At 43.3% G+C, this 26,133-nt stretch overlaps 1 protein-coding gene and 1 non-coding gene across 13 annotated transcripts in view; both read left to right on the top strand.

Annotated features, from left to right (window-relative positions):
- CNOT1 (CCR4-NOT transcription complex subunit 1) overlaps window positions 1–26,133 on the top strand; it is an 83,266-nt gene that overhangs the window by 51,809 nt on the left and 5,324 nt on the right. For 8 of the 12 annotated variants that reach the window (XM_029075144.2, XM_029075146.2, XM_029075145.2 and 5 more), the window contains 21 exons: window positions 654–940; window positions 3,064–3,142; window positions 5,100–5,327; window positions 5,471–5,611; window positions 7,170–7,349; window positions 8,734–8,850; window positions 9,176–9,286; window positions 9,501–9,578; window positions 9,848–10,025; window positions 11,388–11,518; window positions 14,375–14,671; window positions 15,402–15,542; window positions 15,624–15,728; window positions 16,151–16,270; window positions 16,704–16,895; window positions 18,912–19,054; window positions 19,509–19,617; window positions 19,721–19,890; window positions 20,435–20,687; window positions 23,099–23,347; window positions 25,698–25,861. In XM_029075144.2, the coding sequence (XP_028930977.1) occupies window positions 654–940; window positions 3,064–3,142; window positions 5,100–5,327; window positions 5,471–5,611; window positions 7,170–7,349; window positions 8,734–8,850; window positions 9,176–9,286; window positions 9,501–9,578; window positions 9,848–10,025; window positions 11,388–11,518; window positions 14,375–14,671; window positions 15,402–15,542; window positions 15,624–15,728; window positions 16,151–16,270; window positions 16,704–16,895; window positions 18,912–19,054; window positions 19,509–19,617; window positions 19,721–19,890; window positions 20,435–20,687; window positions 23,099–23,347; window positions 25,698–25,861 (3,473 nt within the window). The remainder of the gene's footprint in view (window positions 1–653; window positions 941–3,063; window positions 3,143–5,099; window positions 5,328–5,470; window positions 5,612–7,169; window positions 7,350–8,733; window positions 8,851–9,175; window positions 9,287–9,500; window positions 9,579–9,847; window positions 10,026–11,387; window positions 11,519–14,374; window positions 14,672–15,401; window positions 15,543–15,623; window positions 15,729–16,150; window positions 16,271–16,703; window positions 16,896–18,911; window positions 19,055–19,508; window positions 19,618–19,720; window positions 19,891–20,434; window positions 20,688–23,098; window positions 23,348–25,697; window positions 25,862–26,133) is intronic. The other 4 variants (XM_029075147.2, XM_029075141.2, XM_029075142.2 and 1 more) reach the window with 1 other exon arrangement.
- LOC114815363 lies at window positions 7,933–8,068 on the top strand. The gene has a single exon (XR_003763126.1). It is a non-coding gene; the product is annotated as a small nucleolar RNA SNORA46 (small nucleolar RNA).

The following is a 26,133-nucleotide window of genomic DNA, read 5'->3' as shown; positions in this document are numbered from 1 at the left end:
CCCTTGTAGACTATAAACTTCTTGTGGGCAGGAACCGCACCTACTGACTGTTGTGTTCTACTTTTTCAGTATTCTTAATACAATGCTGTGCACATAGTAAGCACTCAAAGTCCATTGTTGATTAGCGCTAAACAAAGGCTATCTTGAAGGTGAAGCAGGAGGCCCATTGAGAGATTTGACCCCTTAGAAGGGAAGGATTTCGCTCTTTGGGCTTTTCTGTAACTCCTTTTGCAGTCTCTCTCACTCCCCTAAGATAGCTTAATCACACTTTCTCATCCCCCCCGGGTTAGTTGCAGATCAGTTAACTTGGAAGCACAGTAGAAGGAAGCTTTCCCACCCCAAAAAATGTTACTTACTAAAAGGCAATTGATGCAGGAGCGTTTTATGAGTTTTAGAATAAAAAAGACTTTGGTATTGAATGAGCTGAGTTTTTTCTAATATTTTAAGTCTTTTACATTTGTTGGATGTGGGTAACATCTACTAGCAGACCCGTACCTATCTCTGTGTTTATCTTAAGGGATTAATTATATCATTTTGAGGTATTTAAAGCTTTCCCTTCAAGTCTGGATAATGACCAGTTAGTAGCTGGTGTTCCCATAAGGGCTAGGTGAGTTGAGTAAGACTTTCGGTAACGGTTTCTGCTTCCTTTTCAGGTTTTAGAAATGCTACAGAGGTTTAAAGACTCCAACATAAAACGGGAACGAGAAGTGTTTAACTGTATGTTGAGGAACTTGTTTGAAGAGTATCGGTTTTTCCCCCAGTACCCAGATAAAGAGCTGCATATAACAGCCTGCCTCTTTGGTGGGATAATAGAAAAAGGACTGGTCACTTACATGGCTCTGGGTCTTGCCCTGCGCTATGTTCTTGAAGCCTTACGCAAGCCGTTTGCATCCAAAATGTATTATTTTGGAATCGCTGCACTAGATAGGTTTAAAAATAGGTGAGTATGCTTTCATATGTATGTCTAATCTTTGAAATATAAGCAATGCTACTGTTCTGTTCAGTTTTGTCACTTCACCTCATCTGCCTATCCCCATATAGATGGACTTGGTTTTTTGTAATAATAGTAATAAAAGTGCTCACCATGTCCCAACCACTGTACTAAGTGCTGGGGTAGATTGAAGATAATCATGTTGGATACAGTCCCAGTCTCACATGGGGCTTGCAGTCTATAAGTAGGAGGGAGAAGAGGAACTTAATCCCCATTTTACAGATGAGGAAACAGGCACAGAGAAATTTGGACTTGCCCAGTGTCACATAGCAGGAAAGTAGCAGAGCTGGCATTAGAACTCAGGTTGTCTGACTTCCTGGCCTGGGCACTAGTCACCAGATTTATTTTTTTCCTTTTTTTTTAATGGCCCGTGTAATGTCAGGGTGATAGCAATTTTAAAATCTTAAAATACTATTCCTTCGTATAGATGCTGCCTTAAAATATAATCACATTGAAGATTTGAAATTCTTTATTTGAGCAGCTTGTTGGCTAGAGCAGGTTAAAAATACTCAATCTAAATCTGCCTTTTCAACACAGAGATGTTTGCTCCAAAATTCTCAAATGGTAAAAATGCAGTTAGCATTAGCAACCCTTTCCCCCACTAGCATGTCGCCTCTAAGTATTAGCTTTCCTCCTCTGTTTAACTGTGGCGTGCCTATGTATATTAACACAGATCTTAAACCCAATAAGCCAAGCAAAGCTCCTCTCAAGTGATGGTGGGAAAGGAGCAGGGGAGAGTCTAAATGGAAGGAGGTGGCCAGAGAATTGGCCAACTGGAGTTTGGCAGAGAGAGGGGCAAGGCTGAGTGATCTAGCCCTCTACCCGACCCACTCATCTGACCCTCCCAAAATTCCCCCAATACCCACTCTCCTGGTCTTTGAACTGCTGTCTAGAAGAAGAGGCATAGGAATTCCTGTTCCCCGGCAACATTCCAGCTGCACGCATGAAGCACACCAATTTTTGGTAGAGCTGCTCATAAGCTATCATACCCAGCCAAACATCTTTTCCTTTAATACTAAACTGGGGAAAGAAAATAGTATTCCTGACGCTGAAAGAACTAAAAATAGCTCAATATATGTATTTTTTTCGACTACGTACATAATAAGACCATCTCAAACTATGCCAGAAGTTTAATACTCTGGAAACAGCTTTTAAAATCTGTACCTTTTCCTTCTCAAATATTCGAGAGCTTGGAAGGGTGCTTTACTGGCTGGCTGTGTTTTGGTTTTGATATTTTTTTAAAATGTTACTGACAGATTTATGCTTGTGTGAGTGGAAAGACCGATGTCACAACGAATTCTTTCTTACAGTGTACACACAGAGAATGCCTTTTACTCAGCTGTTTGCCTCTTTCCTCGGTTGCTGTAGTTCCTTTATTCTTGTAGCCTTTATATTATTGGGTAGTTTCCATTTATCGTTGACTGTCGTCCAAAGTCAGTAGCCCTCTGCTGAGTGTCTAGTATAGTTGAGGCCTGCAGTTTTTAAGGGTGGAATTTATCTTCCTCTTCCCCATTTGAATCGAGCTGAGATACCTTAGGGTGTTTACCCAAGAGTGCTACTAGTCATTCAGCAGGCCGTGATCAATAGTTTGTCGCCAGAAAGAAATCTGGCTTGAAATCTCAACAAAGCCAACCCTGCCTACCCTAGTCTATTCTGGCCCTAGTAAATGCTTGTGCAGCATTTAAGTAAAGTGGCGACTGTTAGGAATTATGAACCTCTCTTCCCAAGGTATTTGTTTACTCTGTCATAACAAATTAAGCTTTAAGTCCCCCAAAGCAGAGCAACTGCAGGGTGTGCTCAGTGTAAGCAGCTATGCACTAGGCAGTTCTCTGTCAGGATGAGTTTTTCCCAAAGTGCCTAATTGATTACCAGGGAATAATGTTTTGTCCCGGGAGAATTGGACTCAATATATTTAATTATGTGCTATAGGAAGCAACTTAATTCTGGTGTGTACTTTCTCGGTTTGGCATAGTGTTCCATCAATATCTCATGCGGTCAGTAAGTGCAGATTTGATGTGGGAAAGGGGAAAAGGTGCCTGTTAAAGTTTGCTCTGTCCTTTTTCTCTTGACAGATTGAAGGACTATCCCCAGTATTGTCAGCACTTGGCTTCTATTAGTCACTTTATACAGTTTCCTCATCATCTACAGGAGGTACGTCCTTGCTTAGGAGAGCTCACTTAATTGAGCTCTCAAACCAGTGCCATTTAATCTTTAGATCCCTCTGATGTAATTTTTTCTTTTTTGTGTTAGAAGATGGTAATGCTAGTTATCTGCTTTCCATGGTGTCTTTGATTTCAATGAAGTTATGAGGTCTTCAAGAATTAATAATAATGTTGGTATTTGTTAAGTGCTTATTATGTGCTGGGGAGATAGAAGGTGATCAGGTTGTCCCTCATGGGGCTCAGTCTTCATCCCCATTTTACAGTTGAGGTAACTGAGGCCCAGAGAAGTTAAGTGACTTGGCCACAGTCACACAGCTGACAAGTGGCAGAGCCTGAATTAGTACCCATGACCTCTGACTCCCAAGCCGATGCTCTTTCCACTGAGCCACGCTGCTTCTCTGTACTGTTCTGGAGATAGGGATATCCACTTATCTCTTGTCCAGTGCCCAGTATCTCTTTTTTAAGGGCAAATGAAGCCATGTCAAATTATTTTCAGGTTTATTTGGCGGTTCCCTCTTGGCCAAGTGTTGCCGTTGTGGAGTGGGTAAATCCTGTATTCATTCATTCATTCAGTAGTATTTATTGAGCGCTTACTATCTGCAGAGCACTGTGCTAAGCGCTTGGAATGTACAACTCGGCACTGATCAAGGGGAAAAACAGCCCTTTTCTCCAAACCCCTGGGGGCCACCATTTTATACCTCTCGGAACCCCAGAGCAGAGATTTTGCTTCCATCTAGGAATCCCATATTCTCTGCCTCGGTAGGAGTTAGATTTAAGCGGAGAATACGTTCCTGGGAGGTCAGAGTAGTCGTGGCTTCTCGTAACCCAAGTGTTAGGGGTTGCCTTTCTGACATTGCGGGAGCTCTTGGAAAGGGCCAGTCGGCAACTACTACCCTTCCCACCTGTTGCCGATCCCAAATGGGGTCCCAAGTGGCTGTCGCCGCTGTTGTTCGGGCACTGCGGTGGGGAAGTTCCCACCATCAAATTCAAGAGACATTCCTCAGAGGGCTTGACAGCTCAAGACAGCTTTCCCCGCACCCACTCGCAGGAGAAAGAGCCCTCCATAACTTCAATTCCTGTGGTTGTGACTGAATTAAGTCCCCCAGTTTGCAAAAGAGGTGGAATTCACAAAGTCTGCCTCACATCTGACACACCCAGATGCAGACTCCCCAGCAGCCTCCTTTATTGAGTTACTCTTAAATGCTTGGGACACACCAAAGCAGGAAGAATCATCGTCAGTTAGGTTTGTTTTGGGAGCGGGAGAAGCACACTGTTATAATTTAGTAACGATAAAGAAAATGTTTTAGGTCATCGCGAGCAGGGGCTCATTCCCAAAAACAATAAAGAAACTGATGGAGTATCCAAAACAAGCCACCACTGATAATAGTGGAATTTAAATGCTTGTGTATTAGAATAGCTAAACAGTGATCCCACATGAGGCTCACAGTCAAAAGTGTGTGTGTGGGGGGAGGTGTAGGTATTCATTCATTCAATAGTATTTATTGAGCGCTTACTATGTGCAGAGCACTGTACTAAGCGCTTGGAATGTACAAATCGGTAACAGTCCCTGCCCTTTGACGGGCTTACAGTCTAATCAGGGGAGACGGACAGACAAGGACAATAGCAGTAAATAGAATCAAGGGGATATAAATAGAATCAAGGGGATATAAATAGAATCAAAGGGATGATTGAATCCCAACTATACAGATGAGAAAAGTGAGGCCCAGAGAAATGGTGTCTGGCCCAAGGTCACACAGCAGTCAAGTGACACCGGGCCACGCTGCAATTATTCATCCAGCTGTCACCTGAAAACCAAGCAGAACCGTGTTGGTGTTGTGCTTTCTATCGCAAAGAGGGTCCTTTAAATGCAGCAGTCCTCTTAATCTGCAACTGGTACCAATATGTCTGTTTGACCGTCAGTCTTTGTCTACTCTTCTCTCTCCTAGTACATTGAATACGGACAGCAATCTAGAGACCCTCCTGTAAAAATGCAGGGTTCCATCACCACCCCTGGAAGTATTGCACTTGCCCAGGCTCAGGCCCAGGCCCAGGTTCCAGCAAAAGCTCCTCTTGCTGGTCAAGTCAGCACTATAGTAACCACCTCTACCACCACCACTGCTAAAACCATCACGATCACCCGACCAACAGGAGTCAGCTTCAAAAAGGATGTGCCAGTGAGTTGTTTATTTCATTTTTTTTTCTTGGTGGTTATAGCCTTACCGTTTCTCTTAGGAACCCTAAAATATCCACTTGCAGTAATTAGCAGATTCCTAAAGGGGAGCATAGAAATTATGCTAACTTGTTCTCTTTTTCCTAGCCTTCTATTAATACTACCAACATAGATACACTGCTAGTGGCGACCGATCAAACTGAGAGAATTGTGGAACCACCAGAAAATGTGCAAGAGAAAATTGCTTTCATCTTCAACAATCTCTCTCAATCAAACATGACACAGAAGGCAAGTATGCTGTGATGACTCCCTTGAAAAATGATTCTCTTTTTCATTAGAGGGGGAAATCTTAATTAATGAGGATTTAATGGTTTAAATTGAATGGTTTTAACGGTTGTTTGCTCAAAGCAGAACTATCAGATATGAAGTGAAACAATAATTGAGGGCACGGTTTTATATATGTGAGACATAAATCAGTCAGTGGTATCGAGTGTTTACTGTGTGCAGAGCACTGTACTAAGCATTTGGGTGAGTACAATACAGCAGTTGGTAGACACATTACCTGAATACAAGGAGCTTATGGTCTTGAGTATATAAAGTGCTTGATAGAGTGGAAACTATTGTAGGGAGTCAAGTGGGAATCTGGCGGGGTGTATTCAACATGTTGAGTTTCTACAGGAATGGGAGCGGGGCATGGAGCCATTTTCTGGATCCTACTGCAGCCACCAACCAAGGGTTTTTCAGTATAATAGAAATGTGGGTATATTTGAAGGCAGAAGGAAAACAGAGGCTGAAGATGGCAGGTGTGAAGGGAAGGATAAATGGAGCAAGTGGTTTAGAAGTGGAGAGGGAATGGTTCGCAGAGGCATAGATAATGGGGAGAATTTGGGAAGCAGACATGAAACCTCTTGCTAGGTGGCTGGGATGGGTGAGACTAGGTCTGTGTAAGTAGAATGGAGTTGGGGAGATGAAGAGGGACTTTGGGGAATTCATGTCTGGTTTCAGTTTTCCCAGTAGTTGGTAGGTTGCCAGAAGCAAGAGGGAAGATGAGGGCTCTGAAAAGGAGCTAAATGTCTGAAGTATTTGATGGGAGCAGTGGGCATGGTGAGGGAGGAAAAGTAATGTTACTGAGCAAAAGAAAGAGCAGAGTAGAAGGAGGTGAGGCTGAATTTGGAGTGGCAGAAGTTTATGTGAATTTCCTCCAGTAGTGCCCTACAGCACAAGTAGAGGAAACAATCCTTGGAGGCGATTCAGGGCTGGGAATCGGTGTGCCAAGAATGAATAGAATTGATTTACTGTAGTGGTTGATTAGTAATAATATCAAAACCTGGGTTGAATTGTGGAAATGCCACAGAGGGTAAGAAAATGTTACTTGGAGCATGTTATTTTCAGTTCCACTCTCGGGTCACTATCCCCATTCTGGTTTTAGTTCGGAAAGAGATCCAATGCCCAAGTCCCCAAGAATGGTATGTGCATACCCACTCTGCTGATATGTAATGCAACATTGATTTGTGTAAACAGATTATAGGAGTACCCCCTACCCTCTTCCTTTCTTGGGTAGGCATGCTATATCATCATTCACTCTCAACTACTTGAGGCAGCTTGGGATGGGGAGGTGGGTGGGGCTAAGATTATCTAGGGAAATTTTTAGCATAGTAGTCCACTGACTCACATAACACAACTAGAGACACAGTGCATTCTGTTTTAGTAGTGAAGTTAAATCTGAAACGAGTAATACTGAGCTGAGTGAAACTTGACGTTGATGGTCCCGAATGCATTAAATGTATTAAATTTGTAACCACACTCACGTTATAATTCGCTTTTCTTTTTTGCTTGGGTCGACTAGGTTGAGGAGCTGAAAGAAACGGTAAAAGAGGAATTTATGCCTTGGGTTTCACAATACCTGGTAATGAAGAGAGTCAGTATTGAGCCAAACTTCCACAGCTTGTATTCAAATTTCCTCGATACTCTTAAGAACCCTGAATTTAACAAGATGGTTCTGAATGAAACCTACAGAAACATCAAAGTGAGTAGCAAGTCTTTCAAAGTTCATTCGAGTCACTGTCCACTTGACACCACACTTCGAAGTGAAGTTTTATAGTGTTACCACGGTTAGCGCTAAGAGTTTTGTGTTTATGGAAAATGGGCTGCGTAAGTTGCCGCTGAAGCGCTCAAGAACCTAACAGATAACCTCTTGATGTTTTCATCGGATTAAAAAAAGTATAATGCCAAATGTAAATTATTCTGTGGCTTTCTCATAGCCCACCGCGGTCCTTTTAGTTCTTCCCCTTATTATTGGAGATATTAATCCTGCGTGTCCAACAACCTAGCATTTAACTTTGGGAAGAATAACTGAGAGCACATATCTTAAGGGAACTCGTACAGGTAAAATAGAAGATCCAGTAAGAGTATATTTTTAGTTGTTGGAAAATCTATACCAAACCCATCAATGAACTTTCAAGATCTATTGATATGACTGTACCTTTACCTCATTTAATTAATTTTGAAGAGTATTTTTGTATTGGAATGAATACTGTGTCAAAAACCATGATGCTTGGAAAGGCAGAGGTCTGTCTGGAAAGTACAAGGTGGGGCGGTCGCTCTTTAGAAGCACTATTTTTAAACCTATTGATGGAAAACCTCACCATCCTAGGTTACACTATGGTGCAAAATAATTTCTTGGCTCTCCTAGCACAGCTGACTGTTCCTTTATACTGATGCTGTGGTGGAGTTAAAGAAACATTACTGCGCGCAGAAGGTCTCCGAGATGTGTGTGTGAATGGGTGAAAGGCCTTCAGAGATCACTTGGTGATGTTGTCAACTTACTCATTTTGCACATGACTTAGTGGGCTGTTCCAGGAGACTGGTCCAAGCACAAATGCTTTCTCTAGCAGTGCAGGGGGGCCTTATGGGAAGAGTAGGGGCCTGGGAGTCAGAGGTCCTATGATTTAAATCCAGCTACTCTATTTGCTTTGCTGTGTGACCATGTATGGCAAGTCACTTCTCTCTGGCTCAGTTTTCTCAACTGTAGAATAGGGATTCTCCCTATTCTGCTCCTTCGTGGATGGTGAGCCCCAGTCTGACGTGATTAACTTGTATCTACCCCAGCGCTTAGAACAGTGCTTGACACGTAGGAAGTGCTAAACAAATACAGTTTTTTTTAAATGGCCTTTTGGGGGCCCTTCAAGTAGATTTGAAATTCGTTGCAGCAAAACTTTCAATTCCTTCCTTAAAAGGAAGGTAGAAGCTTGGTTTTCCTTTCAAGTACTAGGTGGTAGAAGATGATCAGAAATGAAGTAGACACACTGGGGTGGGAGAGGACAATAGGTGTCAAAAGTAAAGTCTGGAGTAGTTTTATGTACGAGGTGTCTCCATCTTCAAAGATTTCACACGTGACCTCTTTATTTTAGGTGCTACTGACATCAGATAAAGCTGCAGCCAATTTTTCAGACCGTTCCCTACTGAAGAACCTGGGCCACTGGCTGGGAATGATTACACTAGCTAAAAATAAACCCATCTTGCACACTGTGAGTTTCAGTTTTTAAATGGCAAAATGAAAAGTTAATGTTGCTAGGTGCTGTATAGTCTTATCGCCAAATGTCCCAGCCTTTCTTTCAGCCGTTTTTAGGTCTAAGATTGAAGTCACCAGGTAACAGTGGTGATCCTCTGAGTTTGTAATGTAGCCACCTAGAATGAAGTTTCTAAATGGAATTTACCTGTGTATTATAGGACTGGGGTGTAAAAGCCTTTGCTGCTCGGGACTTTTGAGTGTATTTTCATGTTTTTTTTTTTTACCAGTATACAAGCGTCTTTTCAGTAGCTTCTAAACGATAATTTACCTGTGTGTTTTAGGACTTGGATGTAAAATCTTTGCTGCTCGAAGCTTACGTTAAAGGACAACAAGAATTGCTTTATGTGGTGCCCTTTGTTGCCAAAGTACTGGAATCCAGTGTTCGAAGTGTGGTAAGGTTTCAGACCATTAAATGCGCAACTGTCTCATATTATTAAAGCCTTTAGTGCTATATGGTTCAAAGCCCGAAAATGCTGTAGAGTTGCTTTGAGTCTTGCTGCTTTGAAATGCCTGGGTGGGAGAACAGATTTTGCATGGGGGCTAGTGTTGCAAAAGTTGGGATCTTCAGACTTCCCTAAATAAAACAAAAATCAAATTATTCTGTAGGTGTTCAGGCCACCAAACCCCTGGACTATGGCTATCATGAACGTCTTAGCCGAGTTACATCAAGAACATGACCTGAAGGTAAACTTCCATTATGCACTGGTGTTCGCTTGCTTTCATTCCATGAAATATACTAGAAAACTTTTTGATTTCACCTTTTGAAAGTCGAAGCTGGAACTTCTTTTTTTAGTCTAATCAAAATATTGTCTTGAACTTTAAAACGTGGGAGTTGATCCTTTATTTTGTGGCTAAATGACATCCAGAGACCCAGAATTTCTAGGAAACTATTTGAGGTGTGATCTGAAGTTGAAGCTTGCCTGATGTTGCTAATTAAGGTAACTATCTTGCAGCTAAACTTGAAATTTGAAATTGAGGTGCTCTGCAAGAACCTTGCGTTAGACATCAGTGAGCTAAAACCCGGGAACCTTCTGAAGGATAAAGATCGATTAAAAAACTTAGAAGAACAGCTCTCTGCTCCAAAGAAAGATGTAAAACAACCAGAAGAACTTCCAGCCATCACAACAACTAGTAAGTAGCCCGAGCACATAAAAATCAAGTGAAGTTCTCTTCCCCTTGTGGGCCAGGGCCTGATTAGCTTGTGTCTAACCCCAATGCCTAGAACAGTGCTTGACACATAGTAAGTGCTTAACAGAATCCAGTTTAAAACAAAATACCTAATGGTCCTACTTTATCCATTCAGGTATGTGGCACAAAGAAATTTAAATTCACAAAGAATACGGTGTAGAAATGGGAGGAATAAATGGAAAAAAGGATTTCATTCATTCAATAGTATTTATTGAGCGCTTACTATGTGCAGAGCACTGTACTAAGCGCATGGGATGAACAAGTCGGCAACAGATACAGTCCCTGCCGTTTGACGGGCTTACAGATTTGCACGGCCTAGCACGGAAAGCTTTCGAACTGGGAATCAGGAAATCTAGGTTCTGATCCCCACTCCACCACTTGCCCACTATGTGACATTGGGCAAGGTACTAAACTTCTTGGTGCTTCCGGTCCCTCATCCGTAAAATTGGGATTCCCCCATCTTTAAACTGAGCCTTGTGTGGGACAGGGACTGTGTCCTTTCTGGTTGTCTTGCCCTCCGATTGGCACATTGTAAGCTAATAAATACTGCTATTTTTTTTTAATTATCACTGAAGGTTAATGTTGAGGCATGGGGTCTCATTTGAAGGAATAAGTAGAAATGTCCAGAAAAACAGAAAAATCAGTTGTCTGGGAAAACTTCTGGCAGTGATCCTTCTTTCTCAGGGTATTAAATGTAGAACTCGGACTTGAAGGATGTATTCACAAAACCTGTCAAGGCACTCTGGCTGTCTTAAAAATAGCTGGGTGGTGATAGGTGGTGGAACCATTTAGTTCTGACTCTTGCTAGAATTCCTCTAAGGGAAAATGACAGGTGACAAAGTTGGTACTGAAGGAAGGCAGCGGGGTTCTCATTTTTATGCCAGGTATATTCTTAATGTCCCCATCACTAGATGCTACCGATACACCTAGCATAATGTATGGAGACCATCCCAAAGGAAGAAAGATTAGAAATAGCAGCTATGATATTTTATCCTAGAGTCTCACTTTTATGTAAAAGTTCCCTTATCCTGAATTAAAGTAGATGATTTAAAACAAACTGGTATTGTATGCAGGGGGCTCTAATTTCTTTTAACCCATTGATGAGGATCGGCAACTCCTCATTTGACCGGTGGGTTAAAATGAAGATAGAAATGATGCCCCCTTACACATTTCCTAAACCCAGAGGCGGCCCGAAGTTTTTTATATTTTCAAACAGTTTTTCAGTCGTCCCAACTTAGCGATGGTTTTCTTCTGTAAAAGTTCCTGTCTGAGGTTGTTCTAATGAATTCTTAATTGTACGTTAAGCGGCCTCTACAACACCAGCCACCAGTACGACCTGTACGGCGACAGTTCCTCCTCAGCCCCAGTACAGCTACCACGACATCAACGTGTACTCGCTCGGAGGGCTGGCCCCACACATTACTCTAAATCCCACGGTATGTATCTGAGCTCTTGGGTTTCCTCGCCGATGTTTTCCCTGATTTCTTTAGTCCTACATGGACAGAACTGCTTTTAACCAACACACACAATTCACCCGACACCATGCATCCCCATGTAACATCACAGTCATATTCTGTGACGTTAAGGGCCAGTGGGCAGGGCAGTGGAGTTCAGATTCCCTGCAAAGTCTCCTAAGGATTCGATGGAGTTTTGTCTCCCCCTGTCAGAAATTGTTTCTGGAGACAAAACCAGTAAACATTTGTCAGCCGATTTGCAGAGTAACTCCTTCAAGAGGATTTTCAGTTTGGAAGTTAATGTAGGCCTTCGTTGGTTTTTAAGTAGAAATTTATGTTCAGTTCTGTGCTTCTTTGAGCAAGTGACGGGCCCAGGTGCACTTCCAAAATGAAGCCCAGGTTGAATTAAATTATGACAAGTAAGTTCCTCAGACTGTTATTCCTTAGCAAGCCAAACCATTAATAATTTGAAACTGGTCGTCAGTAAAAGAGGATTATTTTGATAATAATGTTGGTATTTGTTAAGCGCTTACTATGTGCAGAGCACTATTCTAAGCGCTGGGGGAGACACGGGGGAATCAGGTTGTCCCACATGGGGCTCACAATCTTAATCCCCATTTTACAGATGAGGTAACTGAGGCCCAGAGAAGTTAAGTGACTTGCCCACAGTCACACAGCTGACAAGTGGCAGAGCTGGGATTTGAACTCATGACCTCTGACTCCAAAGCCCATGCTCTTTCCACTGAGCCACGCTGCTTCTCTGATAGATTTCCCTGGGAATGAACTAATGAATGTAATCTTTTGTCATTATATTTATAAATCATATATTTCCCTCAATGGTATTTACTGAGCGCTTACTATGTGCAGAGCACTGTACTAAGCATTGGATGAGTACAGTACAACAGAATTAGCAGAGACGTTCCCTGCCCATAATGAACTTACAGTCCTTAACTTTTCCTTGTTAGCTGTCGAGGGAGTGGAATCAGCTTCTGGTTGTAGCTGTAACCCTCTAAAAGGTCACTACAAAGTTTAAATGAATGAATGCATATTCTTCCCTAATTATCTAATTTACTCCCAGGGAGTGGCCTTGGAAAGTGCAGACATAGGGTCTTCCAGGTTAAACTGGGCTCTCAAAAGAAAGTACTTATTTAATTTTATTGCCTACTCTTGAAAGCAATAGCTGTGCATCTCAGCTCTCACAAAAACCCTTTAATCAGGGAAGAATGAGAATTCAGAATGGGGAGGGGACTCTTGGTGGTACAAAGTCTTCGTGTCTATCGGATTAGACGCGACTGGAAAAACATAGGTTTCACGCATTTCAAAGGTCTGTAGAGCACTGATACTTATTCTTAGTTTTGTTTGGCCCCTCATTCATCTTCCCTCTACCCACTGCTGGCATTTCAAAATTAAAATAACACTCCCAGCTGTCCTAAAATGCAAAGCTCGTGTTCTTGCAAGACGTCAAAACAAGGAAAGCTTAATTTATAGCAGTCATCTTTCCACCCAAACCTTGCCCTCCCCCTGATTTTCCCACCACTGTAGACACTCCATCATCATCCTCCCTGTCTCATTAGCCCATAACCTTGCATTATCTTGGATTCCTCTCTCCCATTCAACCCTCTTATTTCATTCATTTCATTCAGTTGTATTTATTGAGCGCGTACTGCGTGCAGAGCACTGTACTAAGCACTTGGAAAGTACAATTCGTCAAATCCTGTCAGTTCTACCTCTACAGCATTTCTATAATCAACCCTTTCCTCTCCATCCAAACTGCCACCATGCTGATCCAAATCCTTATATTCTCCCTAACTACCGCATCAGCCTCCTCATTGACCTCCCTGCCTCTTTCGACTCCGGTCCGTACTTCAGTCAGTCATATTTATTGAGCGCGTATTGTATGCAGCGCACTGAATAAACAGATACATTCCCCACCCGCAGGGAGCTTACAGTCTAGAGGGGGAGACGGACATTAATATAAATAAATATATTACAGATATGTACACTTGGCTGCCCACATGAGTTTCCAAAAAAGCTCAGTCCACAACTCCCCACTCTTCAGAAACCACCAATGTGTGCCTACCCACCTCCACACCAGACAGGAACTCATTTCCATTGGCTTTAAAGCACCGTCTGTTTTGCCCTTCCTCCCATCCCTCACTCATCTCCTGTTAGAACCCAGCCTGCAGACTTTGCTCCTCTAATGCAAATCTATTCACTCTACCTTGGTCTCGTCTAGCTCACCGCCCACCCCTTGCCCACTTCCTCTCTCTGTCCTGGAACTCCCTCCCACTTGATATCTGACAGACCTCCACTTTCCCCACCTTCAAAGCCCTACTCCTTCGAGATCACATCTCCTCCAAGAGGCCTTCCCTGACCAGACCATCATTTCCCCTACTTGCCCCCCTATTCTGCGTCGCTTATACACTCTGATCTCTATCCCCCTAAGTAACTTGATATTTGCCCCATCCTTAGCCTCACAGCATCGTGTACCTATCCTTGGACTGCCATTTTCCCCCATCTGTATTTGAATGTCTGTCTCTCCCTCTAGCCTCTAATCTCCCCGGGGTTCAGTTCAGTGCTCTGCACACAGTGAGTACTCAAGAAATACCCTTGATCGATTGATTTACCTGCCTGTTGGGATAAAGCTGCCCCCCAAAACCCCAACGGGCTCGTGTGATCAGAGGAATACTCCCTAATTTCCCAACGCCGATCCAGTCAAAATGCCATAGTGAAAACACGTTTATGGGAGAACACATTTTAGCGTGTACCGGCAGCGAGGCGTGGGTTGTAGAAACGGATCTGATTTTGCTCATTTAACCTCATCTCGATTCTCCGCAGATTCCGTTGTTCCAGGCCCATCCACAGTTAAAGCAGTGTGTGCGCCAAGCAATCGAACGTGCTGTACAAGAGCTTGTCCATCCGGTGGTGGATAGGTCCATTAAGATTGCCATGACTACTTGTGAACAAATAGTCAGGAAGGATTTTGCACTGGATTCAGAGGAGTCACGCATGCGAATAGCAGCACATCACATGATGAGGAATCTGACAGCCGGAATGGCTATGATAACTTGCAGGGAACCTTTGCTGATGAGTATAGCTACCAACCTGAAAAACAGCTTCGCCACCGCACTGCGGGTAAGATAGTTGAATCTGTGGGTAGTATAAAGCCCCATCATCTTGCATCTGTTTGTGTCGTCTGGAAATCTGTGAACTTAAGAGGTGGGGTGAAGTAACTCTGAACCTTCTATTTTCTTTTGAGTTTTGAAGGAGAAAAGCGATTTATAGCGTCTGCTCCAGCCCACTTGCCTTTCCCACCCCTCTTCTCCCATTGGATGTTAGGTGTTCAGCTCCTGTTATTCATCATAAGGGCGCAACTCCTTTAAGCCTCGAGTTAGATGTGTTTTAGAGGAGAAATTATAAATTATCACGATCCTTGTACTGTGTACAAGTGCAGGACAAGACCATAAAACTATATGCCGTTAGGATGACCCCTTATTTAATTGTGGGGTCACGTTTGACACCGCTCTTTTCACTTTGAACTTGCTTCAAAACCTTTTTAAAAACTTAAATAAGCCTTACTTTGATGCATGCTGAAGGGAATGTCGGCATTTAGGGAGATAAACCAACTAGCTTACTGCGTGAGATCTGTTTTTCTTTCACCCAAACTATCTTTCAACAATCAAACTCTATGCTAAAATCATTTAAATTTAAGAAGACTGAGTGGGGAAAAATGGCTTAAAACTCAAAGTAAGCTGTCTTTTCTAACAAACCCATTACCAGCAGTCCAACAGGTCTGAGATTGAGGCAGATTTTTTCCAACAGGAAAATGCACGGCAATCTCTAATGCTGTGCCTCGCTTTAATAGGCTGCGTCTCCTCAGCAAAGGGAAATGATGGAGCAGGCAGCTGCGCAGTTAGCTCAGGACAATTGTGAATTAGCCTGCTGCTTCATTCAGAAGACTGCCGTAGAAAAAGCAGGCCCCGAAATGGACAAGAGGCTAGCAACTGTAAGTACCCGGCTCCCTTTTAAATAGCACTTGCGTAGGTTATTGGGAGGACAGCATTTCAGCGACTTCTCTCATCTGCAGGAGTTTGAGCTGCGCAAACACGCTAGGCAGGAGGGCCGTAGGTACTGTGATCCCGTTGTATTAACCTATCAGGCTGAGCGGATGCCAGAACAGATCAGGCTGAAGGTGAGTTTGCAGGAGCTTAATGTCCTGTTCCTCCTTTTTTCTTTTTTCCTTGAGGTCTTTAAGTACCTGATTTGAAATGGGCTGGGGGAGGTGGGGAGGAGGTGTGCTTGAAAATTCCTTCCGAGAGGCTGCTTAATTTTGCTCCATTTATGCTCAGAGGGCATCTTTGGGGCTGGTAGTCCAAGGCCATTACCGAGAGAAATGTTCCTAACCTTTCCAAGTGTTTCCAATCAGAATGTTGATGTGATTTGCCTCTCGTCAGATTAGCAAGTTTGAGGTAGCTCGGATCAGTGATCCTGAGGTTCTTTGTCAGTTGTGTCACTCTTGAGAGTCGTGGTGTAATTTTTCTCAGTTTTTGGAAATGTCCTTTGTTTTATTGAACTTAATGGGTCCTCTCCAGTGATTTGGCTTTTCTTCTACAGGTAGGAGGTGTGGACCCCAAACAGCTGGCTGTTTATGAGGAGTTTGCACGCAATGTTCCTGGCTTCTTGCCTACTAATGATTTAACCCAGCCCACGGGATTCTTAGCGCAGCCTATGAAAGTAAGTATTCGGCGAGAAATGTTCCGATGAATTGACGAGTGATTGTTTTAGCCTAAGTCGCGTTGGTGCCTGTGCTCATAGGGTTTCAGTCCCTGGGACCAAACGCGAAGTGTTGCCAGATGTTTGTCGCAGGGTAACGTTTTTAGCGTTTTAGGACATAAGGCTGGCTCCTTGGGCTTGTAGGGGTCCATATGGTAAGTCAAAAGGGAATGACTGGCATGTCTCCCTACCGGTATAGTTGTAGAAAACTAGCCCTCTTACAGTTGCCTGAACTCTTTGCATAATGCCAAACAGTTCTAACAGTTCTGTTGAGAAAGCTAATTAGGTTGCCTACCATATCCTTGTTTTTGTTTGCTTTTTCATTTGTACGTTTAAACACTTGTTCATTGTGGTTTCGTTCTTTCCCCCTCCCCCTGCCCCCCCTTTGGAGCAGCAAGCTTGGGCAACAGACGATGTAGCCCAGATTTATGACAAGTGTATTACAGAACTGGAACAGCACCTGCATGCCATTCCACCTGCATTGGCCATGAACCCTCAAGCTCAGGCTCTTCGCAGCCTTTTGGAAGCTGTGGTGCTGTCTCGCAACTCTCGTGATGCCATAGCGGCACTTGGGTTGCTTCAGAAGGTTAGTTACCTTAATCGTACTCCATGGATGCATTTCACTCAATTGACTAATCTAGTAGCAGAGGTAATCTCGTGGCTTTCCATAGTTTGGGTGCCCCTCCTTGGCCTCTAGGACAACATTTAGGGATCTCTCTAGACTTCTCACCCCAGATGACCTTGCCACCTGCTTTGTGGGTAAGACTGGAACCCTTGGGTGGGAGCTTCCCCAAATTTCGGCCTTACTCCCTAACTCTCTTCTCCCGTTCCCGGCTGTGAACCTGTCATCCGTGACTTTTTCCAAACCACTCCCGAGCCTCCTGTTGTTTTCAACCAACCCAACTTCCCATTACCACAGATTAGTAATGCTGTGGGGAAAAAAGTGGGTTTTTTTGCTTGGAGCCAAACACCTTCAAGCTTCAGTCACTTGTCCTGAGCACTTGTGTGTGCACAGGTCTGAATTTAGGGGAGTAAAGTAAAATTAGTCAACGACATCACCATCTCAAGCAAGGTGCCTACAGTCTAAGAGGGGAGACTAGGTCCAAAAATGATGGTTAGAAGGAAAATGGCGAGGGGGATCTGTGCTGAGCTTGGGTTTTAAGTATTACGGAAGGTAGGAACAAAAGTGATGAGGGAGAGTTTGAGTGGTTCTGTGGCACCGGAGTGGTGTTCAAGCAGCAGAGGGGATGTAAATGGGAGATCGTGCATTAATCAGAGATGGCTTCTTAGAGGAGGCGTGATTTCAGAAGGACTTTGAGGCAGGGAGAGCTCTTTTCGACAGGAAGTAGGGGGAGGGGTTCTGTCGGATACGAAGGGGGAGGAAGTTCCATGGAGGAGGGAGGTCTTGAAAGAGGTCTAGGATCACACATTTACATAGTCTGCCTGTCACCTTGGTTGCCATTCATTCAATAGTATTTAGTCAGTAGTATTTATGGAGTGCTTACTATAAGCAGAGCACTGTACTAAGCTCTTGGAATGTACAATTGGGCAACAGATAGAGCCAATCTCTGCCCGAAGGGCTCACAGTCTAAACGACAGGCTCCCAGTTGGTGTGAGTTGGATGGTGTTCCAGGTGCAGGCACACCCCACAGAATTATGGTGGCAAGCCATTCATTTGGGTGTTTTTTTTAAATCCCTTTCTCGATGGCCTTTTGGGCGGCTGTTGCACATTAGTCTGATTTAAGGGAACAACCAGCAGTGATTTCAAGATCTGCCCTGAGTTGTGACTTAGGCCTCGGAGCCCATCATCACATAATTGCAATTTGGATTATTTTTCTCCAGGGGCATTGTCTTTTGCATGCTTTCATTCAGGTTCATTTGCCATTTTTCAGCCACTCATTCAGTTTTGTGCGGTTTATGCAGTTTATTTCTGTCTACATTGCACTTCGCCACAGCTCAGTGTTATCTGTACAGTTGAAGATTTCACTGTCCACTTCCTTTCCTAGGTCACTTATGAAAGTGCTAATCAGCAATAGTCTCATCACTGATAGACTACCTTGTTTTTTATAGTGCCTTTATTTTTCCCATTATTCACTTCCTAGTCCGGAAAAGCGTTCATTTGATTGTCTCTGCCTTTTGGTTTCTATCTACTTGCCAGCTTTCATCCCCAGATTACTCCCGATTTTTTTTTTTAAAAAGCCTTTTTGCACTGAGTCTTGTCGAATGGCCTTTCGAAAATCGTACCTCCCAACCCTCCCCTTTGAAGAATGGTCATTTATCAGTTTGTGGTCACCCCCTGCAACATAGCTTTCCCACATAATCCTTCTGTACTGAGGGGTGGAGAGTACCAGGGTGGTGACTTTGGAATCAGGGCAAAAATCACAAGAGGTGGGTTTAAAAAAAAAAAAAAGTTCTCTGAGGACGAAAGGTGGTGAAAGTTAATGATGGGATTCCAGGTAGAAGAAGAGTGGAGGTGGCTGCTGCTGCTGCTGCTGCTGCTGAGAGTTTTGTGCCAGGCTGATGTGACGAATGAAAAACCTTTTGCAGAGACCGTGTTTTACCCCATTCTCATCATTGGTGCTGGATGTTTCCTTCCTTGTAGGCAGTAGAGGGTTTACTGGATGCCACAAGCGGTGCAGATGCCGACCTATTGCTACGTTACCGAGAGTGTCATCTACTTGTACTGAAAGCGCTGCAGGATGGTCGGGCCTATGGTTCACCGTGGTGTAATAAACAGATCACGAGGTGAGTAAAGGCGAATGAAACAAACGGAGCACCGTGGGTCTGTGGGGTTTTTTTGTTTTTTCTTTCTGTGCCTTGAATGACTGTAGGTCACCTCTACCAGATGAAAAAGATGGTTTCCACGACCTACGTGGGATGGTGGAATATATGAGTTTTAGCATGGGATATGGGGGAAGTTTTGGGTTTTTTTTACATTAAGTAGCTAATCTGAAGAAGAAAACAAAATTGGGTACTTATTCAAAACACCAGTGCAGTTCATATTGAAATTTACCTCATTAATGTAGATGTGGAAGCGTTTAACAGAATCTGGATGGAAATGTGGAAAGAGAGGGCAGATACTGATGTGGCTCACAGTTGGATGGAGTACAGGCTTCCACTTGGGTTGAATTTGAGATACTGCTTCATCTCTGGCATTCATTTATTTCACACTTTGGAGTGACATGTTGACTCTTCTTAGGTGCCTGATCGAGTGTCGGGATGAATATAAGTATAACGTTGAAGCAGTGGAACTGCTGATTCGGAACCATCTAGTTAACATGCAGCAGTATGACCTGCACCTGGCTCAGGTAAGGAAGTATTAGCCCGAAGAGTCATAAAAAGAAAGAATTGTGATGCCTTCTTGCTGGAAAATGTCAATCTCCTGATCTTGTGATTTTTCCATGTTGCCAGTCAATGGAGAATGGTTTGAACTACATGGCAGTGGCATTTGCTATGCAGTTGGTGAAGATCCTGTTGGTGGATGAAAGGACTGTAGCCCATGTAACAGAGGCAGATTTATTTCACACCATTGAAACTCTGATGAGGATTAATGCTCACTCCAGAGGAAATGCCCCCGAAGGGTGAGAATGAAATAGTGCGGTAGACTTTCGTGTTCAACGACCTCCTTAAGTCCTCTGGAAATGAATGAGGGAACTCCAAAAAAAAAATTCCTTTTATAACTCTGCTCTGTCTATAATGTTAAGGAAGTTCAAGATGACCATTTCACCAAAGACGACTTGGGTCTAGATGAATGTGTTGGGCAGAGCTGAAATAACGTCTGCAATTGCCTCTTCCTCGGTATCTATAGGTAGTGGAGCCAAATATAGGGACTGACTTCAAATGTCATGAGAGAGAGAGGAAAAATGAGCACCGTAAACCGTGGTTGATCCACTGAAAGACCATCCTTGTGTTTAGGTCAAGCCAGCAGTGGTGGTGGAGGGGGGCGGAATCAGTCATGTAGCCGAACAGTGTCGTTCGATTCAAATACAAAATAAACAATAGGTGAAGAGTATCGTTTACCGAAAGTGACTTAATGCATCGTGTTTCTCAAAAAGCAAGGCTGTCCAGCCGTTGGCAGTTTCGGGAAGATGAGTGATATGATTTTTGCTGTATACTTCACCCCAGATTACCCCAGCTGATGGAAGTGGTGCGTGCCAACTATGAAGCAATGATTGATCGTGCTCATGGAGGTCCTAACTTCATGATGCACTCTGGGATCTCTCAAGCCTCAGAATATGATGACCCTCCAGGCCTAAGGGAGAAGGCAGAGTATCTTCTGAGGGAATGGGTGAATCTCTACCATTCAGCCGCAGCTGGTCGCGACAGTACCAAAGCTTTCTCTGCGTTTGTTGGACAGGTAGAGCTTTTGGAAAGAAAGGTGCTTTTTATTTGACATAAGTAGGGTGTGATGCCCCCCCAATGTTAAAGCATAGTGTTATGTACCCGTGGACAGTTACCTCCATACTCATGCAAACTAAAAATTGTATTTGTCGAAACCCGATTAAATTCACGGGATACTTGTTGAATTCCTCAACCCTGATTATCATCACTGCATAAAGACCTCGCTCCGTTTAACCGGATCCCTTCGTCGGTATCTCAGCTCAGTGGTCATAGACGTTAAATACGGTGTCCGATTCTGAGGTGGTTCATTTTCCCTGTGTAAATCTGGAACTGAGAGCCTCTCTGAGATGCATCTTGGTGATCAGCAGTCATGAGGAATGCACACCTCAATCAGAATGAAACACGCGATGGGGTTTTTGTTGCCTAACTTTCCACATTTTCTGATTACCTAAGGCAAAATTTTACTAGAAAACGTTTGGAATGGCAAAGCACTTAATGTTATACTAAGTAAACTAGCTAGTCTACTCGCCAAACTAGTGCTTTGGAAAGTTTGGATTTAACGTAGACTTCAATTGGATCTGTCAGAAGACACACCTTGACTAAGTTTAGGTTGCCAAAAGGCTAGTTTTTTTTTTTTTTTTTTTTAAATAGAGGAGGAGAACCTATCCAAGTATTTTGCAGCAGAACAATTTTGCTTCCTCATACCAGGTCTTTGTTAGTATGTCCATGTCCCCTTCCTTGGAAGTCTCCATGTCCCCTTCCTTGGAAGTCTGCTTGTTTAAGAGACCGTGGGCAAGGTCGTCACAACTGTTAAATGCATCTTTTTGCCCAGTGACACCCTGGCAAAAATGGAGCCAAAACGGTCCCGCCATTTCTGAAGTACAGTGCAGTTTGGCTAAAGTGGGACATACAAAGCAGGGTTTTTGATTCACTTTTTAAGATTGTCTCATATCCATAAATTAAGAAACAGAGTGGAATATCCCACAGAAGAATGATAGGGCTGGCCTGGATAGGTTTAATAACTGAAAAGCTGAAGACGAAGCTTTATTTTTAAGAGAAGTCGGGAAATAAAATGAGGCTTATTTACAAGTTTAACATTAATAAATGCTACTTCCAAATAAATGTACCCGTGGAAACCCCAAGAAAATGAGTTATATTAAAAATAATAATCACCTCCCTCAAGCTTGGGAGCGGAGGGGGCAGGAAAGTATCTCGTGAATGGCCATTACTACATTGGTTTTATGGCTTCTGATAAGATGGAAGATATTTGTTCCAATTTCATTTATAGCATACAATTGTAACATTTCATGGGTATGGATGAGGCACCTGTCAAATCTCATAGCTCTCCTATTCCTGGTTTTTGTTTTGCTTCTTGCTCTCCTGGCCCCTTCACAAAACAATATTTGCTGTATTTTTATGTTCACTCTTCCTTCCTGGTGGCTTAAAAATTCTTCCTGTGCAGGATTTGGTATCTTTCCTTTCTCCCATCTCTTTTTTTCCTATGAACTATAGTTTTCAAATCCATGGGAAAGTCTCCTGCCCACCTCTTCACTTGGTCCAGGGGTATGTGAGCCCATCATTGGTATCAGATACCTTTAGTCCTACTTCTTGCCTTTCTGGCCCCACTTAGAGAACCGAACTGGCCTTCGGGTTTCTAGATTGGGGCATTCTTTTCAAACCTTCTGTTTCTTGGTTTTCTGAAAACTGTTCACTCTTCCTCTCTCTTGATCTAACCGCTCTTATGGCAAGAATCTCCTGGAAGCACTTCAAAGACTTCTCTAATTTATCGAATCACCTTGTCTGTCTTCCCCCTTCTTACTTTTATTTAGCATATTTAATAAATAATGTGATGGTTAATATCCAATTGTATTAATGCAGTTAATTTAATTTCATGGGCTTAGTCTGTTTTCAGTGGTGCTTATCTACCACGCTAAATGATTTACGATCTATGTATTGAAAAAAAAATTTCCAAGGAAAACAATATTACATCTCTGCACAGTTCAGTGGGTTTTTTTGATGACAGACTTCCTTTAAAAGTGGTCTCGAGTTGCCATCCTTTTAGGCCCATTTTTATACTGTGCCAAGTCATATGCTGATAGGGTATCACTGATTTTATTATTCCGGAGAAAAATAGATGGGATCTTCAGTGCATTGCCAAGTTGAATTCTGTTAGCTTGTATTGCCCATTTAGTGCATGGGAATCCGTGGTCTAACCATTGACTTCTATTGCTTCCCATCTGTACCCATTTCCTGTGAAATTCGGGCCAGTAATCCTGGGAACAATCACTTGGCATTCTTAATAGGTGACTCTGCCACCTAATCAGTGTAAAAAGTGGGGGGGGGGCTTGGGCATATGGGTCTCTTTATGAACCTTGATGTGATTGAATCTAAATGAGTGTTTCTTCTTATTTTACTGTACTGAGGGTTTACTTTTCTTCCCCGTAATAGATGCACCAGCAAGGAATCTTGAAGACCGACGACCTCATAACAAGGTTCTTTCGCCTGTGCACAGAAATGTGTGTTGAGATCAGCTACCGAGCTCAGGCCGAGCAGCAACACAATCCCGCAGCCAACCCTACCATGATCCGAGCCAAATGCTATCATAACCTGGATGCTTTTGTGCGACTTATTGCCCTCCTGGTCAAACATTCGGGGGAGGCCACCAATACGGTCACCAAGATAAACCTGCTGAATAAGGTGAACGATCCTTCGGTTTGCAGCCGCCCCAAGCAGTACTCAGTTTCGGCTTTCGAAATCGATAGGTGACTGGTAAAGTCGGCTAATGGAGTTATGAGTAAAAGCCAGTCCTCTGGGTGTCTAAAATTACTCCCTGATGATAAGTTGGGTGTGGTGGAAGGAACACCAAGTCTTTGTGACCACAAGGTGGACTCCTTATAGCCCATCGCTTCACACTGCGGGAATGCATCCCGTCAGCTTCTCTTGGTCTAAAAGAACGTGCTCCTCTCAAACTTAATATCAGAATAATTTGAGGCACCGGGAGACTTGAGCGCAACATTAACGGGAGGTCTATGGCTAATACTGTTTTGTCCTCCCAGTCTGTTACTTGTCCTACTTTTAAGTTCAGGACCTTAAATCTGGGCCAGGATAGTAGTATATTATTTGTCTGAATTTCTCATAGCTAGAAAGTCAGGTGGAAGATTTTGACTCATGGTAAAATGTCAAGCACGGCTCCCAAGGAGCTCTTTGGCCAGTTGCTCCTTTGCTTGAGCTTCTAGGTGGTGTTCCTTCTGGAATGATGGTTGACCTCACTGTTGCCTTCTAAGCAGAGTAAGAATCACCGCTTAAGCAGTTTGGGAGAATTTAGTATTGGTCATGCATAGTACTGGAAGGAACCCAGAGGGCCTTGGGCCCAGCCCCCGCCACCTCCCTTCTTCCAGGCAGGTAAATAATGATGGTGCTTGTTAATAACAACCGTAGTATTTGTTAAGCGTAAACTGTGTGACAGGTGGTGTTGCACAGTGTTAAGCATTGCAGGGGATATCAGTTAATCGGTCCCTGTCCTATATGGGGCTTGCAGTCTTAAGTAGGACTCCCCATTTTACGAGTGAGGAAACTCAGACTTACAAAAGTTAAATGACTTGCCCAAGATCACCCAGTAGGCAACTGGCAGTTGGGATGAAACTCTGCTGGTTAGACCGAGTCCGACCGAATTAACTCGTACCTACCTCGGCGCTCGGAAAAGCGTTTAACATAAAAAGCACCTAACAAGTGCCGTAAAAAAAGTCCCCTGACTTCCAGGCCTGTCTCCTTTCCAGTAGGCCACACTGTCTGGGAAACTGTCCCTAGAGATCAATCGGGGAAGGGGGTAAAAAAAAAAAAAAGACCTAGTCACTGCAGCATCCTCGGTGTCCTTTTCAAATGTTTTCCAGTCCTATATCTTTAAAAATTCCTTGCCGTAGTGAATCAAGAGCATTTATTAAGCACTTACTATATGGAACACTACTGAACGCCTCAGAGAACAGTGCATCAGAGTTGGCAGACACATTCTGTGCCAAGGAGCTTCAGTGTATTACCACCCAAATTCTCTCCTGCTTAAATCAGAAACCTATTTTCTTTAGTTCAGTCAAACGGTGGTATTTATGGGGTAACGAGTGTGAGTCACTGTTCTGAGCTCCTGGAAGAGTGCAACCAAATGGAGATGCCTGTTTCCCTGCCCTCAGGGAGCTCCCAGATCTAATCTCCCTGTCTGCAAACAGGCAGAGAGCATATTTGGAGGTAAGTACGTATTTACTTCATCATGAAATAGCCAAACAAACCATTGACTATAAAAATGAAAATCCAAATTAGAGTATTGGGTCCTTTTTTTGTATTTTGAAAAATAAGGGGGAAACGGGAAAGGTCCAGGGTAGAAAATAGTTTCTATGAGGAATTCACGTTGGACTTGGAGGAGACATGGCTGAGGTGATTCCGGGACAGGGGCCTGCTTTTGTAGTTGACTTGGACCTGAGCCTTTTGTCGGTAGTCACGCCTAGCCTATATTCCCATGTCCTCTATATGAATGGTTGTGCTGCCCTAGCAATGTCAACTTCACTTTGATTTTTAATTTTGGCGTACAGTAATACCCTCTCATTTAGCATCACCCGCAGGTCTGGGCGGAGTTACTAAAATTGGGAGGACAGTAAAATTCAAAGAGTAAGAAAAGGAACCTCCATAACGGATGCAGTTGAACAGACAAGTGCAAAGCAGTGCACTTCGAGAATAACACACACCCCAGGGCAGGATATTTGAATGTTCACTAGTTTAGAACATTTCCTGGAAAGAAGATCCCAGGGTATTGTTTCCTGAAACATGCCCCCCCCCCCCCCATTATATGTAATTCTAGATTGTAGAGCATCAAGAAAATGGAAGTCATCTGTCCTGTCACTACATGAGGAGAGGAACCCAGAAAAGTGATAACAATTGGAGAAGTCAATTTGGTCTTGGTGTCCTCGTGACTTTTGAAACATTAAAGAATAGAGCCTATGAGAGAGAGTAGAAATGTTTTTCTAAAGCCCGGCACTGAAACCTGTCCCCTTCCTTCCTTCAGGTTCTTGGGATCGTGGTGGGCGTCCTCCTGCAGGATCACGATGTTCGGCAAAACGATTTTCAGCAGCTTCCATACCACCGTATTTTCATCATGTTGCTTTTGGAACTCAATGCCCCCGAGCATGTCTTGGAGACCATTAATTTTCAGACGCTCACAGCTTTCTGGTATGTTACCGATTACTCCCTCTACGTTGCTTTAAATAATAAGGATTTTCTTCTGGAGGGTTTTTACCTTGGTTTGGTTGGGGTCTGGCATGTGACATTCTCCACGTAAAGATAATTTGCTTAGTGTATTGAGTAGAACCACCAAAATGCTTTCGGTCTCCACTTCTCTTAAAGACTTTTGATAAGCTTTAAGTTGAACTGTATTCCTAATCGGGATTATAAGGTCCAGTTATTGTTGATTTGATGAAATCTGGAGCTACGCTGTTAACTGG

Source organism: Ornithorhynchus anatinus, chromosome 11 (assembly GCF_004115215.2).
Source record: "Ornithorhynchus anatinus isolate Pmale09 chromosome 11, mOrnAna1.pri.v4, whole genome shotgun sequence".
Lineage (NCBI taxonomy): Eukaryota > Metazoa > Chordata > Mammalia > Monotremata > Ornithorhynchidae > Ornithorhynchus > Ornithorhynchus anatinus.
The sequence above is the reverse complement of the archived record's forward strand: the minus strand, read 5'-3'. Positions and strand labels throughout refer to the sequence as shown.